A 23,178-nucleotide genomic window follows, 5' to 3' on the forward strand; every position below is an offset into this window, starting at 1 on the left:
TTCATCCCTCAAACAGGCTCCCAGCACTGTCAGCCATCATACTGTGATCTAGCAGGTTTGTTCCTTCACCCGCCCCCTCCCCCCATGATTCTTCTGCCTTCTTTTCCTTTCTCAAGAATGCCTAGGCTTCCCTACCTCTCACTCTGAACAGATGATCTTGTCTTCCATTTTATGGAGGAAAACTTAAGCTGTCACACAGGAGGATCCATCTCATCATCTTCCTTTGCCAGATTCCCAACCCACCATCTCCATCTCCTTCCTCCCTTTGTTATAACCATGGAGAAGTTTCTCCGCCTTTCTAAGGTCTGTCTCTACTTTCCTTTTCAAAGAATTGATTCCTTTGGTCACCCCTTTCTCTCATTCCCTCTACTGGACCATTTCTATCTACATTCAAATGTGCTTTCATTCCTTGACCTACTTTTTCAGCCACCCATTCCCCCAACACAGTCTTCTCCTCCTGTCCTTGTCACATTCCCATGTCTATGTCTTCCTCTTTCTCTCTTCCCATTTTTGACTCAGCCCGTTTCAGTCTATCTTTGCTTCCTACCATGTCACCAAAGCTCCTCTTGACCTCCATGTTGTCAAATCTAATAGTGGCTTTTCTGTACTCATCTGACCCAGCGCTCAGAATTGTATGTGCGACACATGTAACGTTCCCTCTGAGACATTCTCTCCTCTCCAGGCTCCCAGGACTCCATGCTCTCCTGGTTCTCCTCTTATCTCTGGCTGCTACTTCTCAGCCTCCTCTTCAGGCTCCTCCTTTTCTACCTGAGCTAAGGGTGGTGATGCCCATGGTTTGGTCCTGGGTCCTCTTCACATCTTTCCTCATACCATGTCTCTAGACAGTCTTATCCATTACCCTGGCTTTAAATACCATCTCTATTCTGAATGTCTCCAGCCTAGAGCTCTTTCCTAACTCAGTTTAGTATGTCCAGCTACCGAGTTGATATCTCCACCTGGACACTTCACAGCAGCAAAAGTTTATCTTGTCTAGACGTTATCTCTTAGCTCGTTGCCTTTCTTCTGTTCCTCAAACATCTTCACATCTTTTGTGCCCCGGGGTCTTCACACATCCTGCATCCTCTACTTGGGATGATCTTCCCTTTGCTATTGATGAGGCTGACCTCATCTTTCAGGTCTCCGCTTCAGTTACTCCATCTCAGAGAGAGGTCTTTTCTGACTACTCAATCTAAGCAGATCCCCCCCTTTTTCTATGGCTGTACCTGCAGCATATGGAAGTTCCCAGGCAAGGGATCAAATAAGAACCGCAGCTGCTGGCCACAGCCACAGCCACAGCCACAGCAACACTGGATCTGCGCCACATCCGAACCTATGCTGCAGCTTGCAGCAACACTGGATCCTTAACCCATTGAGCGAGGCTAGGGATTGAGCCCACATCCTCTCAGAGACTATGTTGGGTTTTAGCCTACTGAGCTACAGTGGGAACTCCATCCTCTTGTTTTCTGTCATTGCACAGAATTTGTTTCTCTCACAAAAGTTGTCACAATTTGTAATTAACCTTATTGTTTGTTTTGTTTGTTGGTTTGTCTTTTTTTTTGGGCTGCACCCATGGAATATGAAGTTCCCAGGCTAGGGTCGAATTGGAGCTGCAGCTGCCAGCCTACACCATGGCCACAGCAACACCAGATCTGAGCCGCATCTATGATCTACATCACAGCTCACGGCAATGCCCAATCATTAACCCACTGAGTCAGGTCAGGGATTGAACCTGTGTCCTCATGGGTACTAGTTGGGTTCATCAGCACTGAGCCATGACAGAAACTCCCTTGTTGGTTTTTTTTTGTGGGGGGTTGCTGGGCAATAAATAGATTAGGATAGGATGCTTGTGAAAGATGTGAGCAGGCAGGCAAGGAAGCTCTGCCCCTCATTGTTTTTTTGGGGTTTTTTTTTTCTTTCCTTTTGGGAGCATTCTTTCCTGCTGAGCTCCATGTTGGCAAAGACCATTTCTTTTGTTTATTAATGTACCCCCAGCCCAATAAAAGAGGCTTGTGATGACTTAGCATTTGGTAGATATTTAAATGAATGAAGCAGAAGTTGGACTGAAGGAATGGAATGACTCTGAATGTTTGGTTCGTCTCCATCTTCCTCTTCTTAATGCTCTGAATCTCCCAGTAGCTGTCTGTCCACTTACAGCATCTCCTGGAATAAGAATAAAAATGGATATGAGAGAATGATAGAAAGGAGAGCTGGTGCAGTACGTGATGTTAAGGGGGTGATCGCAGAAGGATTCATGGACTAGGGCTTTATAATATCTCATCTCAAGGTAGAATGATTGAAATAAGTTCAATTTAGAATGAGTGTCCCCATTTCCAGCCAGGAACAGGCCAAAGGCATGGTTTGGTTTTCAGATGCCCCATCTGTCCCTGAAAGGACGTCCTGTACTTCCCCCTTCTCATAGTGGAAAGACGAACGGGGACCCAGATGGTGAAGTCTCTGCTCCCCTGCCGCCTCCAAGCTGCCTGGAGGGGATTAGCCAGGAGACCAAGGCCAGGATGGAGGAAGAAGCCTACAACAAGGGGTGAGTCAGACTTGAGGTGCCCTAAGGTCACCTGGCATGACTGAAAAGATACCTTCCCACAGGCCTTTCCTGTCTCTTAGAGGATTTAGGGAAGCACCTCGTGGCCCCGGGACCTCCTTGCCTCAGTAAGGAACTACATAGGAAAGAGCAGTACTGTTCCACAGGAAGGGCAGGGGGACACGGGACAAGAGGGTGTGGTTAGATAGTAACTAGACTGCCCTCTTTTTGGGCAAAAAGCCACGAGGACGCCACTGCCCAGAATGGTCTGGAAATCACCAGGCCCTGCATAGGTTCCTCTTGGTGGTGCCTGAGGCTTCCTGACACATGCCCAGAGCAGTCCTCTTGCTGCCAACAGTGCTCAGGGGCAGCTGCAACCCCAATTCCTGGAACTGCCTGGGCCATCCCTTCTTCCTGTAAAGGAGTTCCCTCAGCTTCCAGTATCCCCTTCTCTAATGGAGCTTCCATAGTACCTGTGGCCATGATTAGTCAGTCACTGATGAGACAGAATGCTGAGCAGGGCCCTAGCACAGCCAGGTAGGGAATTACCTTTGACCGGACACCACATCCTGAGCTTCCTCCCCTGCAGCTCCTGAGGGAGACACCGAGCCTGTGGACTGGGCTTTGGTGTGGTGGCCACCTGCACTGCAGTGGGCTTGCCCTAGCTGAACCGTGCTAGCCTTAAACATTCAGCTGTGGGATAAACAAAAATGTGTTCAGCATAATATTCATCCTGGGAGAAGGAAGTCAGAGGGTTTCTCTTGGAAAGCCTGCCTTTTCATCCACATCTGTCCTCAGTTCTTAGAATACAGGGGAGCGAATGCTTCCACTGGTTTTGTGAATATTTGTGAAGTACCTTACTGCGTCAAGTCGTGTGGCTTTCACTTCCGCAAAGCTTCCCCAAGTCTGTGTGATGAGTGTCACCTTCCCCAGGTCAAGTCATATGCCTAGCACTTCCAACACCCATACAATGGGTGCCAGCCTCTCCGTTTTACAGGGGAGGAGCTGCCATTCCAAGGACACACAGAGAGCAGGTGTAGTCCTTTGCCCTCCTGAATGGTTGGGAGAAGAATCCAGCCAGGAGACTGCACCCACATTTTCCCCCTGCCTGTTCTGTCCCACTTTCACATAAACAGGAAGAACGGCTGAGGGGTGAGGGGAAATTGTCCTGACATGAGCCACCGTGGGATGCGGTGGAGCTTCCCAGCTTTTTCCTCTTGTGTGGAAGCACAGGAAGTGAGTGTGTGATCATCAGAGGTGCTCAGTGTCCTCCTCTAGCAGCTCAGGAAAGGATGCTCCATGCCTGCCCTTTCCAGCCTCACTTGCTTGTTTTTGCCTTCTAGGTACCAGGAAGTTCTAAAGAAGACCAAGGAGCTTCAAGACTTGACAGAGGAGGAAGAAGAACAGAAGAGTGAGAATCCTGAGGAACCTGAAGAGGCAGAAGAGACTGAGGAAGAGGAAAAGGAGCAGAGAAGCAGGTTGGAACCCTCACCATTGCTGAATTTACTTCACTGCACGACATCCCTGGAGGTGTCAGTCCCGGGTGGTGGTGGGTCTGGGGCCCAAGTGAGCAGCCAACAGAAACCAAGAGGGCACTTGTATAGGAGGAGGCAGAAGGAGACATCTCAAAGAGCCAAAAGAGTTAACAGAGGGATGTTTGCAAGAGCTGAGGGGTCAGGGGTGGTCAAGGGTGGGGCTAGCACCAACCAGAAGTTCTCAGGAGCTGAGAGAAAGCAAGGGACCCTGACTGGGGTCCCTCCCAGCCGAGACGCAGTTAGCTCATTTCCCAGCCATCCACATGAAAGAGCCCAAGGTCATGGGAGCTGGCCTGAAGCCCTAGACGGGGGTGGCGGCAAAAAGAACACAGGGAGGTAAGGGACAAACTCAACTTGTGGCAAAGGTGAGTCAGAAACAATTTCCTTCCACAGTGACCAAACAAACTTGGTTGACTAGACATTGTTTTCACTTTGGATTGGAAGCACTTGGATTTTTCTTTTTTAATATACATTGTATTTCAAGTGACTTTCCCACTAAATCATGAAAAATTATATGTATTTAAATAACATGTAGATAAAGGTGATGTAGATCCTGCCTCTTGTCCTACTTGTGTACTATGGATATGATGATGCATTTTTTATTCACTTTATTTATTGACCTAATTGAAGTATGGTTGATTTTTTTTCTTTCAAATTCTTTTTTTTTTATTACTCAATGAGTTTTATTACATTTATAGTTGTACAATGATCATCACAACCAATTTTTATAGCATTTCCACCCTAAAGCCTCAGTGCATCCCCCACCACCCCAACCTGTCTCCTTTGGAAACCATAAGTTTTTCAAAGTCTGTGAGTCAGCATCTGTTCTGCAAAGAAGTTCATTGTGTCCTTTTTTTAGATTTCCCAAGTAAGGGATAGCACGATGATACATTGATGTCCTAGCGTTTTACAAAGGGCCCCAATTTCATGTATTCAGCTCTACTGTCTCTATTAGCACATTCAAACAGGAAGACTTGAATTTTGATTTTTTTTAAAATGTGATGACGTCAAACTTGGATCAATTCACTGAAATCATTGGTTTTAGACTCCCAGGCTATCTTGGAGTACAGGTGGCTTCAGCCAAAAATGACCAGTTAATCAGCTGCTACCCTTGGGACAGGGTATGTGCCTGTGCCTTGTTGCTAGCAGACTCTGAAAATCACAGGCATGGAGGGAATAAGGTAATAAAATGCAGCTTCAAAATGAGATGGCTATTTCAAAGTACATAGGAATGACCGGGAGAGCCTAGCTGGCAGAAGATTCAACCAGAGGGAGAGGTCTCAGCCTGCATGCGTCAACCCCAGCGCTCAAGGGAAGAGAACGTGCTTCACTGTTGGAAACAAACTTGTGCAAAGAGGCAGCACCTCCCCTGGGAACACACAGTCCCTACTCTAAATGACCCGGTCTGACCTCCTTGGAGTTCTGTCCCTCCCGGGCGTCCTTTGCCCTTGTTGTGCGGGCTGCCACACGGCCTCCTCCCCTTTAAGGCCGTCAAGCTCAGGCCTGGACAGCAGCCCTTCCTTTGTCTCCCTTCAAAACACAAAGACAGGCTGGGACCTCGTACCCTTCCAAACACAGAGAAAGAACAAAAGAGAGCTAAACAGCTTGTACATGGAATATAAACAATCTGGTTCACAAAGCACAGGACTGGAATCCATATCTAACTAATTTGATCTCGGGCTGTTGGCAGCTCCCTCTCAATCTGTGCAACCCCAGAGGACATAAGTGTGCCTGGCCCCCTCTCTGAACAGCTCCCGGTCAGCAGTGCATGGCAGTGGCCGCCCTTCCCATCCACTGTCCGAGAGGGTCCTCTTGGCCTGCTGATTCTGAGACACCTTGTTCTCTCTCTCTTGTGACCTCTGCTTCCTCTAGATTCACCTTTTGGTCTGGAGAACATGCCTGTACCTCAGGTAATAAATACCAGGCATCAGCTCAGCACTCAGAAGTATCCTTGGCCTTCAGCACAGGGTACAGCTTTACCTCTTCAGGCCCAGCAGTGTGGCCTCTTCTCTGTGATGACTGATACTGATCACCTAGAAACTGCTTACTCAGTCACAGGGTCCCTGCCTCACTGTCACCCAAGCCAGACTAGCACTGAGAGCCATTATCTTCAGTGCCAGGCAACCTTCATGGACACAGGTCCCTCATGGACACAGTTGCCTGCAGGCAGCTGCACTCAAGCAGGATCCCAGCCCCTGTGACCCCATGAAATTTTGGCATCTCACTAACAAGCAAGGTCTGAAGTTATTAAAAGTTCCATGTTGGAGTTCCCATCATGGTGCAGCAGAAACAAATCCGACTAGGAACCATGAGGTTGTGGGTTCCACCCCTGGCCATCAGTTCCATCAGTGGGTTAAGGATCCAGCATTGCCATGAGCTGTGGTATAGGTTGAAGATGCAGCTCAGATCTGGCATTGCTGTGGCTCTGGCATAGGCTGATGGCAACAGCTCCGATTAGACCCCTAGCCTGCAAACCTCCATATGCCGCAGGTACGGCCCTAAAAAGACAAAAAGACAAAAAACAAACAACAAACAAACAAACAAACAAACAAAAAACCAGTTCCATGTCCTGCAGAGTTCCCATCATGGCTCAGTGGTTAACAAACCTGCTAGTATCCATGAGGATGTGGATTCAATCCCCGGCCTTGATCAGTGGGTTAAGGATCTGGCGTTGCCATGAGCTGTGGTGTAGGTCGAAGACATGGCTTAGATCCTGCATTGCTGTGGCTGTAGTATAGGCCAGTAGCTACAGCTCTGATTCGACCCCTAGCCTGGGAACCTCCACACTCAGTGAGTGCAGCCCTAAAAAGACAAAAGACCAAAAAAAAAAAAAAAAAGACAAACAGTTCCATGTCTTGCTTAGTACATTTTAAAAACACTAGGCTAAGCCCAGCGGCTGACCCCTTATTTAAGAGATTCAACTTCAGGAGTTCCCGTCGTGGTGCAGTGGTTAACGAATCCAACTAGGAACCATGAGGTTGAGGGTTCAATCCCTGCCCTTGCTCAGTGGGTTAAGGACCCGGCGTTGCCGTGAGCTGTGGTGTAGGTCACAGACATGACTTGGATCCTGCATTGCTGTGGCCCTGGTGTAGGCTGGCGGCTATAGCTCCGATTCGACCCCTAGCCTGGGAACCTCCATATGCTGCGGGAGTGGCCGTAGAAAAGACAAAAAAAAAAAAAAAAAAAAAAGAGAGATTCAACTTCAAACACTAGAGTCCTTCTGTCTGAATCTCTCCTCTGTTATAATATATGTAAAAATGTTATAAATATTACCTTCTGGAGGATCAGCTTAAATGAACTTTGGGTAAATCAACCTAAATTAATTTAATCAACCCAATTTTATTTTTATTTCATATTTGAGTTTAGTTGATTTATAATGCTGTGTTAGTTTCAGGTATACAGCAAAGTGATTCAGTTATACATATACATATATCCATTCTTTTTCAGATTATTTTTCCATATAGGTGTTACAGAATATTGAGTAGAGTTCTCTGTGTTATACAGTAGGTCCCTCTTGTTTATCTATTTTATATGTATCAGTATGTCTACCTTAATCTCAAACTCCTCTTTTATCCCTCCCACTCCCTTTCCCCTTTGGTAACCATAAGTTTGTTTTCAAAGTCCGTGAGTCTGTTTCTGTTCTATAAATAAGTTCATTTTTGTCATTTTTTATATTCCACACATAAGTGATATCATATGACATTTGTCTTTGACTTACTTCACTAGGTCCACCCATGTTGCTGCAAATGGCTTTATTTCATTCTTTTTTATGGCTGAGTAATATTCCATTGTATATGTGTACCACATCCTCTTTATCCATTCCTGTGTCAATGGGCATTTAGGTTGTTTTCAGGTCTTGGCTATTGTAAATAGTGCTTCAGTGAACCCTGGTGGGGGGGGGATGCATATATTTTTTCAAATTATGGTTTTCTCTGGGTATATACCCAGGAATGGGATTGCTGGATCATATGGTAGTTCTATATATTTTTAAGAAACCTCCATACCGTTCTCCATAATAGTTGCACCAACTTGCCTTCCCACCAACAGTGCAGGAGGGTGCCTCTTTGTCCACACCCTCTCCAGCATTAATTATTTGTAGACTTTTTGATGGTGGCCATTCTGACTTGTGTGAGGTGGTACCTCATTGTAGTTCTGATTGGCATTTCCCTAATAATTAGCAATATTGAACATCTTTTCATGTACTTTTTAGCAATCTTTATGTCTTCAGAGAAATATTTATTTAGATCTTCTGGCCATTTTTTTTTAAATATTGAGCTTCATGTGTTGTTTGTATGTTTTGAAGATTAATCCCTTTCTGGTCACTTCACTTGCAAATGTTTTCTCCCATTCTGTGTCAACCCAGTATCTTAACCATGTTAAACAGAGGACACGGTCTTCTGACATTTATTTGATAGGTTGAACAAGTGAGATGCCTAAGATGTGACAAAAAACTGTTGTCTTTTCTCCGACTACCTGTTCAAACCTGCTCTTTGGGGTTAAACTGTTATTAGGCGGAGTTCCTGTCGCGGCGCAGTGGTTAACAAGTGGTTAACGGATCCAACTAGGAACCATGAGGTTGCGGGTTCGATCCCTGGCCTTGCTTAGTGGGTTAAGGACCCGGCGTTGCCATGAGCTGTGGTGTAGGTTGCAGACGCGGCTTGAATCCTGAGTTGCTGTGGCTGTGGTGTAGGCTGGCTCCTAAGCTCTGATTCGACCCCTAGCCTGGGAACCTCCATATGCCATGGGAGCGGCCCCAGGAAAGGCAAAATGACCCCCCAAAAAATGGTATTAGGCAGATTCCTTAACTTTTCTAATAACTCTCAGAAAATAGAAATACTCTGGTCAAGTTTAAGTCCCAAGAATAACCTCATTTCAGTAACTAAAATGGCCAGTTCCCTGAAAGACTCAAGAGCCTGAACTTCAGCCTTCTCCCCATTCCCACCCCTCTCCCCCAAGCTCTGCTCTGCTTCAGGGAGGAAGCCTATAGCGGGGATGGAGCTGGCTTCTCACTCTCCATTATTCTTGCCCTGCACCCCAGGTTTTATTATTTATTTATTTATTTGTTTAGTCTTTTTGTCTTTTAGGGCCACATCTGGGGCATATGGAGTTTCCCAGGCTAGGGGTGGAATCGGAGCTGTAGCTGCTGGCCTACATCACAGCCACTGCAACACCAGATCTGGAGCCACATCTGCGACCTACACCATAGCTCACAGCAATGCCTGATCCTTAACCCACTGAACGAGGCCGAGGATCGAACCTGCCTCCCCATGGATGCTAGTCAGGTTTGCTAACTGCTGAGCCATGACAGGAACTCCCACACCAGCTTTTCTAATGCACTGCCTGAGCTTTCCAGGGTTGACTCCTGGGAAAGGAGTGGAGATTAAGGGTAGGAAAGGTATTGCTTGACAGGCCTTGTTGTGAGTGGTCTCCAGGCCTTGGCAGGGATTTAAGGCTGACTTTTGGATTTTGTTTGGTGTGGCACTTTACGGGACCTTCAGAGAAAACCACCCCTCCCATCCCCCCAGTGTGCACACATTCACACCATTACTGAGAATCTCACAACCGCAGGTCCCTCTATGAGGTTGAATGCATGTCTCTCTCTCTCTTTTTTTTTTTTTCTTTTTAGGGCGACACTTGCAGCCTATTGAAGTTCCCAGGTTAGGGGTCGAATCGAAGCTACAGTGGCTGGCCTATGCCACAGCCACACCAATGCCACATCCGAGCCATGTCTGCAACCTACATCGAGACTCATGGCCATGCTGGATCCTTCATCCACTGAGCAAGGCCAGGGATCGAACTTGCATCCTCATGGATACTAGTCAGGTTTGTTACCACTGAGCCACAAAGGGAACTCCTTGAATGCATCTCTTCTGACTGGCTACTTAAAGCCCCCCTCCCAGTCCTTGGGCAGCTGGAAGTATACCTTCCTTGCTCAGCCTCTAGGTAGCTTTTCTGGGCAGGGCCTATGACATCCCATGCCAGCTCACCTCCTGATTATATCTCATTAAGGTGAATATGTACTTTTGGGCCAGTGGTTGTGGGATATGGTTTTCCCTAACATGGCCCCCTGCACTGATGCCACCAGGCAGTTCAATAAGAGTCTTACGGTTCAGACCTCTCAATTGGGAGTCATGTACCAATCTACTCACTGAGCCCCCAAACTGCCACATATCAAGCTCCAGAGCAGCATCCCTGAGCCCCTCTTTTCAGCCCAGCAACCCCACCCCTTGTGATTGGGGAAGTAGGCGATGGGAGAGAACGCAGAACAATCAAAAATCAACTCCCAACGGAATTCTATTTTTTTTGTCTTTTTTTGCCTTTCTCTGGGGCCACTTCCCACAGCATATGGAGGTTCCCAGGCTAGGGGTCGAATCGGAGCTATAGCCGCTGGCCTACACCAGAGCCACAACAATGCGGGATCCGAGCCGCATCTGCAGCCTACACAGCAGCTCATGGCAACGCTGGATCCTTAACCCACTGAGCAAGGGCAGGGATCGAACCTGCAACCTCATGGTTCCTAGTCGGATTTGTTAACCAGTGCACCACGACGGGAACTCCCGGAATTCTATTTCTCATCTAATCCCATTTCTAACCTCTTCTACAGACTGGAAATGGGTGACCAGCTAAGGGTCGTGAAGTCAGATTTGCCTTCTTATTTTGCAGACCCGTTTAAGGGTCCTCCTCACTCTGGCAGCTTGTTTTGGAGCACAGAAATATAGTCCAAAAGAAAGTCTGTATTGGACTTCCTTTGGTGACTCAGTGGTTAACAAACACAACTAGCATCCGTGAGGATGTGGGTTCAATCCCTGGCCTCGCTCGGTGAGTTAAGGATCTGGCGTTGCTGTGAGCTGTGTTGTAAGTCACCACAGATGTGGCTCAGATCCCGCATTGCTGTGGCTGTTGCGTAGGCCGGCAGCTGTAGCTCCAATTTGACTCCTAGCCTGGGAACCTCCATGAGCTATGAGTGTGGCCCTTAAAAAAAAAGGAGGGAAGGAAGGAAGGAAGGAGGAAAGAAAGAAAAAGAAAGAAAGAAAGAAAGAAAGAAAGAAAGAAAGAAAGAAAGAAAGAAAGAAGAAAAAGAAGAAGAAGGAAGAAGGAGGAAGAAGAAGGAAGGAAGGAAGGAAGGAAGGAAGGAAGGAAGGAAGGAAGGAAGGAAGAAGAAAGGAAGAAGGAAGAAAGAAAAAGAAAAGGAAGGAAGGAAGGAAGGAAGGACAGACAGACTATATCTTAGCATCTAATTGTATCTAAAGAGAATCTAAATAAGGCTGAAAGAAAATAAGCTTCAATTTCCAAATTCTCCCTTCCCAACCTTTATTTGTGAAAAGAGCCAGTGATTTTCCACTCAGCTCATGTGCTCATGGTTTGGTTTTGCTTAATTGTTCCTGAAACAATCACCAGTGGGTTCCCACATGGAAAAGAAGGCAACCAGTGCTCTAGCATCCAAGGCAGGAGCTCCAAGCATCTGATGCCTTTCTATGGATGGTATTTGTTGAATCGTTCTACCCATCATAAGGCATCTAGCTCTGAATTCGAGTTCTCTACTTCTCAGCAAGTGGCTTGCATGTCTCAGTGTCTGTGGAGCCTCAAGATCTGCTGAAAGCCTTCCCCTCACTTTTCTTCCCACCTCCCTTTGGTGATCCCTGGTATTCTCATTTATTATTATTATTATTATTATTATTATTATTATTATTATTATTATTATTATTATTTTGTCTTTCTAGGGCTGCACTGTGGCTATGGAGTTTCCCAGGCTAGAGGCCAAATTGGAGCTGCAGCCTCTGGCCTCTGCCACAGCGACAGCAATGCCAGATTAGAGCTGCATCCATGACCTACACCATAGCTCACAGCAACGCCAGATCCTTAGCCCACCAAGCAAGGCTGGGGATTGAACCTGTGTCCTCATGGGTACTAGTCAAGTTCATTACTACTGAGCCACAACGGGAACTCCTCATTTTTATGTTATTTAAAAAAAAATAGATCTGGCATTAGAAAGAGGAAGAAATTCTAGATTAATGAATGTGTCCAGGGCTTCCCCTAGAGAGTGCTAAGAATGAACTCTTCAAAGCAGGCCATCTGACCAAATGTCTTTTCAATCGACCACAAAAAAGAGTGGAAAAGTTGAAAGGCAGTTAGGAAGAAAGGAAGAGGGAAAACAGGAGTACAGCAGGCAAAAAACATAGGAAGAGGGATGAAAGGGAAGGAGGGAGGAAAGAAGAGAGAGAGTTAAGGGAGAGAAGACTGTGGACAGAGCAGAGAAGGAGGTGGAGGGGAAATTAGGGAATGAAGACGAATATGAAGATAAATATCTGGCATAAGCCACCCAGAGGTTTCTGGAGGCTGCTGGTCCTCTGGAGGCCCCTGGGATGGTTTGAAGTGAAGGTCTTGTTCCTTGTCACTTATTACTTGACATCAAGAATCTTCTAGGAGTTTATCACAGCCCTTCCACTCTGGACACAGCCAGATGTGCAATTGAAGACAGCATATTGTGCATCTGGGCATGGAGGCAGGGATAAGTTGGAACTTGGAACTGATCACTAATATTGCCAAGTACAGAAAAGGCGCTGGTCCTGTCTGGATGCATGGCAGTGTGGGTCAAGCCAACCTGGACTTTGGGGCTTGGGAGGATTCAGGTATCAATGATCATCTCATGAATAGATGGAGGCATGTGTGAATAGATAAATTATCACCCACATGGAGTGTTCTAGCCCAGTAGCTCCCAGTGTAAGGGCTGGGGACTGGTGACATCAAAATCACCTGGGGAAAATTTTAAACTGTAGATTCTTAGACCATTCCTTTGGAGATGCTTTTTTTTTTTTTTTTTTTTTTTTGCTTTTTAGGGCAGCAGGTGCAGCCTAAGCAAGTTTCCAGTCCAGGGGTCAAATCAGAGCTGCAGCTGCCGGCCACAGCCACAGCCACAGCAGTACCAGATCCAAGCTGCATCTGCAACCTATACCACAGCTCACAGCAACACCGGATCCTTAACCCACTGAGCGAGGCCAGAGATCAAACCTGCATCCTCATGGATACTAGTCCGGTTTCCACTGAGCCACAACAGGAACTCCTTGGAGATTGTTCTTCAGTAGGCCTGAAGTATTTTGAATAACTGCTGCCAACTAACTGTAGGCACAGCTGGGTTTGAGAACCATGGCTCACAACAGCATAAAAAGTATTCCAGACAGAAGTAGGAGTCTGGGCATCCTATATGTGTCCAATTTACTAAACCCTTCACCCGTATTTTTCACTTGACAGCAAACTTGAAGACTTGGTTCACTTCTTACAAGTCTTGTATCCCAAGCTGTGTCAGCACTGGCAAGTCTTCTGGATGATGGCCGCAGCCATGCTGGTCCTGACTGTTGTGCTGGGGCTCTATGGTTCCTATAGCTCTTGTGTGGAGCAGGCCGATGGGCCCCTTGGAAAATCCACTTGCTCAGCAGACCAACGGGACTCCTGGTGGAGCTCAGGACTCCAGCATGAGCAGCCTATGGAGCAGTAGGAAATTGGACACCCAGCCAGCGCCCTGCTCCAGCCCACAGCCTACCGCCCTTTCCCCAAGCATGACATGTCAGGCCCCAGGGTGGGCGCGCCACTGCTGCCGTCAGGGAACAAGCAGGGGTTCTTTAACCCCTGGCACCCCTGTGAGCTCTTCACACACAGCAACTGATGTTCTTGGAGGATCAGCAAAAAGCATCAGTGGACGAAGAAGTGGCCTTCAGCAGTGAACTCCAGCAGAAGGAGAGGTTGCCTGCACCTGCCTAGTCCAGACAGCTGAGGAGAAACAAAACCCCTTCCTTACTGGGGACGGTGCAAAGCCCACTCTCCCCCTTTCCACTCTCCCTGATTGGAAATGAGGAAGGATTGTGCCTAAAGGCTAACTCTGACCCCGAGGATCACACCTGGAATTTGGAGTCGCAGCATGAATATCTTCCCATTTCCCATCTCATTCTTCCTGACTCTCCTTCAGCCATCCCCTTCTCCCCTTTGGAATCAGAGCTTCTCTTCACAGAAGTTGAAAAGCTTTCTCGGAAAAACATTCCCTAGGCCAATTTTTGCTCAGTGCTTGAAGTGAAATGGGAAGGTGTAAATTACCGTATATATGCCTCTAGTTGCACACTACACACACAGCACCCACGTGCATGAAGCTGACTACCCTCCAAATGTGTGCTCTGGGTGTGTGTTCAAGATAAAGCCAACCCATAGATTGTCACTAGGCGTGGGTCACCAGACACCTCAATGAACTCTCACATGGTCTTAAGATATTTGAGAAACACTGAAAATTCATGGCTTCCACAGTGAACTTTTGCTGGTCTTCATTTCCAGTGCTAATTCTCAGCTGCTATCTAGCCCCTCTTTGTGCTCTCCAGGGAAGGAGGAGACACAGTGTGCTTTCAGCTTTGCCATGCCTACACGCAGGTGTGTAGCTGCTGTGCAATGCTCCAGTTCCAATGGGACTCCTAGCATCCCATTGTTTAACAGAGAACTGAGAGCACATCCCACCTCTGATCAGACCCCTTGCTCCACCTTTACAGCTGCTGCCTTCCTTCTTGTCTCATCAGTTCTTGGGGGCTGGGGAGGGGGTGTTGGTTTCTGCGTGGGTGTTATGGTGGTGGCTTTGCCTCTGTTTTTGTTTGGCTATTGGCATTTTGTCTCTGTTGCTGACACTCACAGGACTTAAACTATGAGCCCAACACAGTTCTGGGTCTTATATAGGAATTCATTCATTGAGTCCTCAAGAAACAAGAAAAAAAGATGCCTCCTCCCATTTGCAGATAAGGAAAACGAAGTGCCAAAAATGCAAGTGATTTGCCAAGGAACCCAGTTAGTAAATCATGGGACTGGATGTCCAGCCCAGCTAGGCTGACCAGGAGCTGGACTCTCAACCCCTGCCCTAAACTGCCACTTCAAAAAGCCTCCTAACTGGGACGTGTCATATTCCAGTCCCACTCCTCTGAGTGGCCCTTCAGCCACTCCGAGTCATTTCTGGTTCCTGGACTCAGTTGTTTTCTCTCACTAGTTTTTCTTCTGCCACTCTCTTTTCTTCTGATCACTCTTCAGGACCAAGTGCAAAAATCATCCCCTCCATGCAGCTTTAGGGGCCTTCCTCAAACTCCCCCCATACCCTACACCCTGCTCTGTGCTTTCTGGCACTTTTTAGACATTTTTAAAGTGTTTTCATTACTACTCTCAATGACAGTTACTACAGTGTATCATAATAACTTATTGATGTATCTGTCCTTCTCCCCTAGCATTTTTCCTCAAAGACAAGAACCATATCTTACCCATTCTCTGGGTAAGTGCCTAGCATGATGGCTGATGCTTGGGAGGGCGTCATTAAATGTTGATCAAAAGAGCAAATGAGGAGTTCCTGTCGTGGCTTAGTGGTTAAAAAACCCCACTAGTATCCATGAGGACACAGGTTTGATCCCTGGCCTCGCTCAGTGGGTTAAGGGTCCATCATTGCCGTGAGCTGTGGTGTAGGTCACAGACAAGGCTCAGATCCTGCATTGCGGTGGCTGTGGTGTAGGCTGGTGGCTACAGCTCTAATTAGACTCCTAGCCTGGTAACATCCATGTGCCACAGGTGTGGCCCTAAAAAGCCACAAAAAAAAAAAAGAAGAAGAAAGAGCAAGTGAATATTCAAGGTGGTGGAAAGCAGTCTGGAAACAGCTGACGAATTTGCATACTTCCCCACATCAGTACCACCACCACCACCATCTCAATGAGAAAAATAACATCTTTTTCAGCTTCAGCTTACTCTTAATATTTTTCAGTGTACTCTGTGACCCAACACTGCATCCAAGCTCAAGGGATGGGCTTGATGCAATCACTCCTTTCAGAAAGCCCCACCTAGATCAAGCTCCACTGTAAAAGAGCACGTTGTTTTAAGGGGAGCATCCTTTCCAGTGGCTAGAAAACCACTGTTGAGAGAAGTCCCAGTTAGGGTTGACCAAGGATGTGCCACTAAGGTAAAGAGGAGCAGATCAAGGCAGATGGACATTGGCTGCATGCATGGATGGTTTGCTCTGCCTCTTCCAGGAGGACCAGACACACTGAAGGAGCTTTAGGCTCTTGCAGCCAAAGACAGGATGCACCTGGAGGTCCAGAGAGGGAGGCTGTAGGAGACGACTCTAGGTTGGCAGTCTCCAACCTCAGCCTCCCTCGAAGAAGGGCCAGGCTGAGCTGACCCATTGCCCACTTGGCCATAGGGGTCCCATCTTTGTTTCCAGTTGAGACAAAGGCCAGGAGAGGGGCTGCAGTGAGCTCTTGAAGCTCCAGTTTCTCCAGTGAGAAAGTCCCGCATGAAAGCTTCTAAGACCAGGCCCTTAGCCAAACTACTCTGTGAGTAAGGGAGGTTGAAGACCAGAAGGTGCCAAAGACCAACCACATTTCCAAGGGCATTCCTGATAAAAGGGGCTTTTTTTTTTTTTTTTTTTTGTATTTATTTGCTGGAAGCAAAGATGGACCTGAAGTGATTGGTACTATTGCCAAAGTGTCAGCGAAATGGAGAGAAACAGGCCCTGTATTCCCAACAGTGATATCGATCAGAAATAAAAGTTCCCTTCAAAAACGCCTCTGAAGTCTGACATTTCTCCTTGGCCCTAGGCCTCTGTTGTTGGTGTCATTGTTGATGTCACCTCCTAAAAGGACCTTCACTTTCTGGCTGCCACAGATGTGTTGAATGCCATAGATGTGTCGCTCCCTACGTACAGCCTGGCCGAGTCAATGGAGAGGGAGATGCTGGATTTGTGTATCACTGGCTGTCAGTTCCTAATGCTATTAAACCTCACACAGGTGTGCTAGCCTTGAACTATAGCGTGTCACATACCTGAGTTTGAAAATAAAAGCACGTTTCCAAACCTCTGGTGGTAGCCTAATGCCTCCTCATTTTCTGGAGCTCTGCCCCAACCTTGACCAACCCTGAATTTAGAATCCACCTTTGGATAACAGTGCCCCCCCCATCCCCACCAAAGTTCCCAGCCCCTGGGACCCTGGCCTATGGGCTCCCTCCCGGAGCTGGATCAGTTCTTCTCCTCTTCATCCTCATTCCTCAATCCTAGTTTCTTGTATCTTCCTTGCCTATGATTTTTAAAAACATAATAATGAATACATTTTGCTAGAGACTGCTATGTTTTCACCAATCTGATTTCCACAGCTAGACTATATTTTTCAGTCTTTTCTTGTGGCAGGTGAATGTGGATCCTCCAGATTCAGTTTCCTAAACACAGATTCTCCTGCCCAGACTTTACATCCTCTTTAGTCCCCTCTCTGCCAATCAGATTCAGAGGATTCAGTTGAGGACCTAAGGCCCAAGAAAACAGCAGGACCACTAGGTGGAAGCTATGTCTTTGAATGGGCCCTCACAGGATTCAAAGTGACATGAGCAAGAAATAAAATCTTTGTGTATTAAGCCACTGAAATTTGGGAATGTTTGTTATAGCAGTTAGCCTACCCTGACTAGTGCATACGTTTGCACCAGAAATGGGGTACACCAATTACAAATTTTCAAATTATGAGACACGGGCTTAGAAGCCAAATGGGAGGAAATCAGAAAACGGATCTCAAGGGCTGGAAATACAGTGACCTGGGTTATGAAGAAAAGAAAAACATTTGGTAAAGTCTTATACATAGATAATGTGAAAGACGGTGCATGGTCAGCCTAGAGCTCTAGGAGAAGTGGCTGGAAAGAATCAGCATGTTGAAGTATGTGAGCCTTTGTTGACTGTCTTTTGAAAGGTATTGCAAGAAAAGGAAATGCTCAGGAAAGAATTGGCTACTTGGAGTCAGAAAGGGAAAAGGGTACAGAATGCTTAGATTTAAGGATTAGAAAACCTGACTGCTTCTAAACCCCAGACTAAAAAGAGCTTTGAGTGAAAACCAATAAGACGTTTCAGTTGAATTCAGCTTCACTTCAGCTCTATGGTAAATGCCAGATTAAGGATACAGCCCTTTCATCTTCAGTTTCTAATGAACTCAGTGTGGCCACCATTAAATTGGGGGCATGGGGTGCATGGGGCTGAGAAAAAGAAATATATCTTGAGAATTGTGACTGGGAAAGGATGATTTAGGGTCTGATTATTGGCACATGGATTTCGATGGAAGCAAATAATTCAGAAACCTAAGTCTGCAAGGGAATTGTATTTACAAAGAAATACCAGCCAGGACTAAAACCTCCTTCAATTTTTAAGTTAGAAAATGATTTCTGGGGTTTTCCTGTTGTGGCGCTGTGGAAACGGATCTGACTAGGATCCATGAGTTTGCAGATTCGATCCATGGCCTTACTTAGTGGGTGAAGGATCTGGCATTGTCATGAGCTGTGGTGTAGTTTGCAGACATGCTCAGATCCTGCGTTGCTATGGCTGTGGTGTTGGCCAGGGGCTGTAGCTCTGATTGGACCCCTAACCTGGGAACCTCCATGTGCCATGGGTGCAGCCCTAAATAGACAAAAGACCAAAAAAGAAAAAAGAAAATAACTTTTGGGGTCCTAAGCTTACCTCAGCAGAAAGCGGAGTGCACAAGATGTGCTACCCCCAAGGAGGCAACTCCCTCATTCCTACTATAAATGTGGCCAAGAAAGATCATGTGCAATAACAGGCTACAGAGGACATGGGACAAGGGAGTTTCTCCTAGAAAGCAGGATCAGGATGTAATCAAAGGTAGGTAACTGTGGTCGGCAGAATGCCTCTGCAAACATCTCCCCTCAAGATGCACCTCCATCCCTGGAACAGGTGCATATGCTGTTCATTCCTATTGTGTTACGTGCCTTAGGTGGCCTTGAATAGGGGTATCATCTGGTTGGACTCAACGCAATCACATGAGCCCTTAAAAGCAGAGAGATTTCTCTGGCTGATGGAGGAAGTGGAAGTCAGAGAGATGAGAGAGGTTTGAAGGGCTCCAAAATCACGGCTGCTTTGAAAATGGAGTGAACCCTGTGAGAAGATATGCAGACAGCCATATAGGTACAGAGAATGGGCCCTGGTTGAAAGGAAATGGGGACCTCCTTCATGCAACCTTAAGGAAATGAATTCTGCCACCGACCTGAACAAGCACAGAAATGAGGCCTCCAGAGCCTCCAGGTGAGTACCCCACCCACACAGCCCCTCTGACCCACACAACTATGAGATAAAAATAGTGTTGGTGGAAGTTAAAAAATCTGCAGTAATTTTTTTTAATGCAATGATAGGAAATTGATGGTGGATTTTGAGCTGGATGGACCTTGCATTCCTTCCACTGAGAACAGAGTGACTGTATTCTATGTTTGGAAACAGTGAACCCTATTCTGGGTGATCAGAGGGTAAACTCTGGCAGAGACTGCTATGTGTTCACCAAATTATTATACCCTTTGCTCTTGGGCACATGGCTAAACTACATTTCCCAGACTCCTTTGCAGTTATATGGGGCCATGTGACAATATTCTGGCCAATGAGATATGGTAGAAGTGAATGGCCACTTTTGGCCCCTAAAGCCACCTCCTCCACCACAAGCTTCCATGCTCGCCTCCCTTGGTTGCTGGCTCAATGGGGAGGACTCTGAGGTACTAGGTGATGGTTAAGCTACACCATCTCTGAATCATTGTGTATGGCAAATCCCCCACCCTTTGCCACCACCATTGTCAGCCATTGGATGGTAACATGAGAGAAACAAACAGCAATTTTGTTAAGGCATTGGAATTTGGGATTGTTATAGCAGCTAGACTACATTGGCAAATACAACTGCCATTCTACACATTTTATTTTTGATTGCAAATTTTTTAAATTAAGTTATAGTTGAGTTACAGTGTTGGCACAACACTCTACACATTTTAGAAAACAACTAATTCCTGTAATATCAGGACCATAGAATTATACTGCTGCGTTACTTTTAAATTCACATAATTCAGTTCCTTTATTTGATAGATGGTAAAACTGAGGCCCAGAGAAGGTACATGACTTGCTCAAGGTCACACAGATAATTAATGTTTAAACTTAAAATTTAGCTATTCCCCTCAGTCCAGGACTCTGGGTTGGGCCACATTTCCTTCTTTCATGTCACATTTCAAATTTTCTATTTAAATTTTCATTTGCGGAGTTCCCATTGTGGTGCAGTGGAAATGAATTCGACTAGGAACCATAAGGTTGTGGATTTGATCCCTGGCCATGCTCAGTGGGTTAAGGATCCGGCGTTGCTGTGAGCTGTGGTGTAGGTCGCAGATGCAGCTTGGATCCTGAGTTACAGCTGGTGCTATTATTTTAAAAATGGGCAGTGCTGCAGGTTCTCTTTCCACACCCTGAACACAGACTACCTGGCAATATTTTGTTCATATCTCCCCACTTTAGCTTTTAGCTCTTGTCAATGAACTCTTTAGGCACTTATCTTGGTGGAAAGGCCTAGAAGCTGGGACTGAGCATATTTGCACTTAACAAGAGAGGCAGAAAGTTCCCAGCAAGATTTTCAGGAACATTCCAGGGGTAGCTTGACTTCTCTCTATGGGGAGAGCCATTAAAATAAAATTGTGTCCTCTTCCAGAAATTCTTTATTAAACACCATTTCAGTCACGCAGACTCCTTTTATCTAATAATTTCTCTTCCAGGAATTTGTTTCCAAAATTTAGGTCAGTCTTCTCATTTCTCCTAAGCTATTTCTGCCATCCAAGTGCTTGCATGGTTCATTTTTTTCCTTTCCTGTCTTCCTTCCTTCTTCCTTTTCAAACACACTTTAGCAAATGCTTGAAGGCTAACTCGCGTTCCAATGTGATGCTAGCTTTAAGGTTAATGATGAAGAGGACATGGTTCCTGCTTTCTTGTCCACCTGGCTCCCTGGTGATAGGTTCTCTATGCTACTGAGGTGCCTGTAGTCTAGGTCTTGTGCTCACCCAAGGAATGAGTTCTAAAGGGGTACTTAAGGGATATTCCCCTGGTTTCTTTTCTTTTCTTTTCTTTTTTCTTTTTGTCTCTTTAGGGCCACACCCATGGCATATGGAGGGGTCGAATTGGAGCCATAGTCACCTGCCTATGCCACAGCTACAGCAATGCATGATCCGAACCGCGTCTGCGACCTACACCACAGCTCACGGCAATGCCGGATCCTTAACCAAACCCCCATCTTCATGGATGCTAGTCGGGTTTGTTAATGGCTGAACCATGATGGGACTCCTCCCCTGGTTTCTTAGATGCTCTCCAAGTGCAGAGCAGATTCTCCTTTCATTATTGGTATTTTCCACCCCAATGTCTAAGTTTATGACCAATACCATTTGTATTGGAAAGAACTAGTTATCCATACACTGTACTTACAAATGATATTCCTTTCGGAAAAAAACTAACACGCCTTTGTGAAACATATTACTCTCAAACCAGAATACCGTAATTACCATGGAACACAAACCACTGAAACTCCAGCAGGGAAAACAGAGAATGCAAACTGCTCATACACAGCGCAGATAAATCTCACTGTCATCAAACAAGAAAGGGGAAGTCTAGATGGAGTTTTGATCTATCAGAATACAAAAGAAGTTATTAAAGAGGGTGCTATTATATAAAGGACCCTTGCAATTACTATTATAAAGTATAAATTGACTGATTTTATAAATTTTCCCCTAGTTGTGTTTTGTAAGTATAAATTTTTTAATTTTCATTTATTGGAATACAATTGTTTACAATGTTGTGTTGGCTTCAGATGTACAGCAAAGTGATTCAGTTATGCATATACATATAACCATTCCTTTTCAAACTGTTTTCCCATATAGGTTGTTACAGAATATTTTGTAGTTCCCTGTGCTATACAGTAGATCCTTGTTGATTATTTATTTTATATATAGTAGGTGTGTATATGTTAATCCCAAACTCCTAATTTATCCCTCCCCACCATATTTCCCCTTTGGTAACCATAAGTTTGTTTTTGAAGACTGTGACTCTGTTTCTGTTTTGTAAATAAGTTCATTTCTTTCATTCTTTTTTTTTTTTTACTAGATTCCACATGTAAGTAATATATTTGTCTTTATCTGACTTTGTAAGCATGAATTTTTTTTTTCTTTTTAGGGCTGCGACTGCGGCATATGGAAGTTTCCAGGCTAGGGGTCAAATCGGAGCTACAGCTGCCGGCCTATGCCACAGCCACAGCAACGCCAGATCTGAGCCACATCTGCAACCTACACCACAGCTCACGCCAATGCCGGATCCTTAACCCACTGAACAAAGCTAGGGATCAACCCCGCATCCTCATGGATCCTAGTAGGGTCCATTAACCACTGAGCCATGAAGGGAATTCCTTAAGTATGAATTAAGTATGATTTTTTAATGTGCCTGGTTTAAGAAGGAATCACCTGTAGTGGGATATAAATTTTAAATGTATTAAGAAATCTCAAAGAGAAGAGTGAAGACTCTGTCCTTGGTATTTAAAAAAATCATTTGTTCCATATTTTAGGTTCCACAAATAAGTGACATCATATAGTATTTGTCTTTTTCTTTCTGGCTTACTATAAGCTTATACTAAGTCTTATGCTAAGACTCTATATACTAAGTATAAGAGCATATTTAGTGTAAGAATCTCTAGTTCCATCCATGTTGCTGCAAATGGCATTAGCTTCTCTTTTTTTATGGATGAGTAATATTTGGGGGTTCTTTGGATGCAAACTGTTATATTTGGAATAGATGGGCAATGGGATCCTACTGTACAGCACAGGGAAATGTGTGTGATTGGGTCACTTCTTTGTACAACAAAACTCAATGAAACATTGTACATCAACAACAACAACAATAATAGTAATAGTATCATTTGTTTTCATAAGTCTCAGCCTCATTCCCCACAGATCACAAGGATATGCATTTGGAGGGAGTAAAAACCATCCTGATTGTAAGAAGAAAAAAATCACAGCCTATGCTCAGTCTCCTTCAGACAGAGCCATTCCTAGGAGTATATTAATGAATGGGCTCCACAGTCAATAGCAATGAACTGGGTCAGGAGTGAGCTTGTGGTGGGAGGAGGTGGTGACAGGGAAGATGGGAATTGTGGAAACCTTCAGCAGTTCACCCTGTGCTATCTGCCTTCCTCATTTGTGTGTTTTCTGAGTCAGCATTAGCTAAATTTTCCAGAAAGCCATCCACAAAGCACAGCCTGGGCATTCAAGGGACGTCACTCA

General features: G+C 45.6%; 1 protein-coding gene across 13 annotated transcripts in view; it reads left to right on the forward strand.

The window, feature by feature from the left end:
• The window catches only part of IRAG1 (inositol 1,4,5-triphosphate receptor associated 1), a 145,934-nt gene extending 129,006 nt beyond the window's left edge, over positions 1-16,928 (forward strand). For all 13 annotated transcript variants that reach the window (XM_047776283.1, XM_047776284.1, XM_047776285.1 and 10 more), the window contains 3 exons: positions 2,420-2,539; positions 3,880-4,014; positions 13,321-16,928. In XM_047776283.1, coding sequence (XP_047632239.1) covers positions 2,420-2,539; positions 3,880-4,014; positions 13,321-13,564 — 499 coding nt within the window. In that variant the 3' untranslated portion in view covers positions 13,565-16,928. The remainder of the gene's footprint in view (positions 1-2,419; positions 2,540-3,879; positions 4,015-13,320) is intronic.
• Positions 16,929-23,178: the final 6,250 nt, after the last annotated feature.

Source organism: Phacochoerus africanus, chromosome 4, assembly GCF_016906955.1.
Source record: "Phacochoerus africanus isolate WHEZ1 chromosome 4, ROS_Pafr_v1, whole genome shotgun sequence".
Taxonomy (NCBI): domain Eukaryota; kingdom Metazoa; phylum Chordata; class Mammalia; order Artiodactyla; family Suidae; genus Phacochoerus; species Phacochoerus africanus.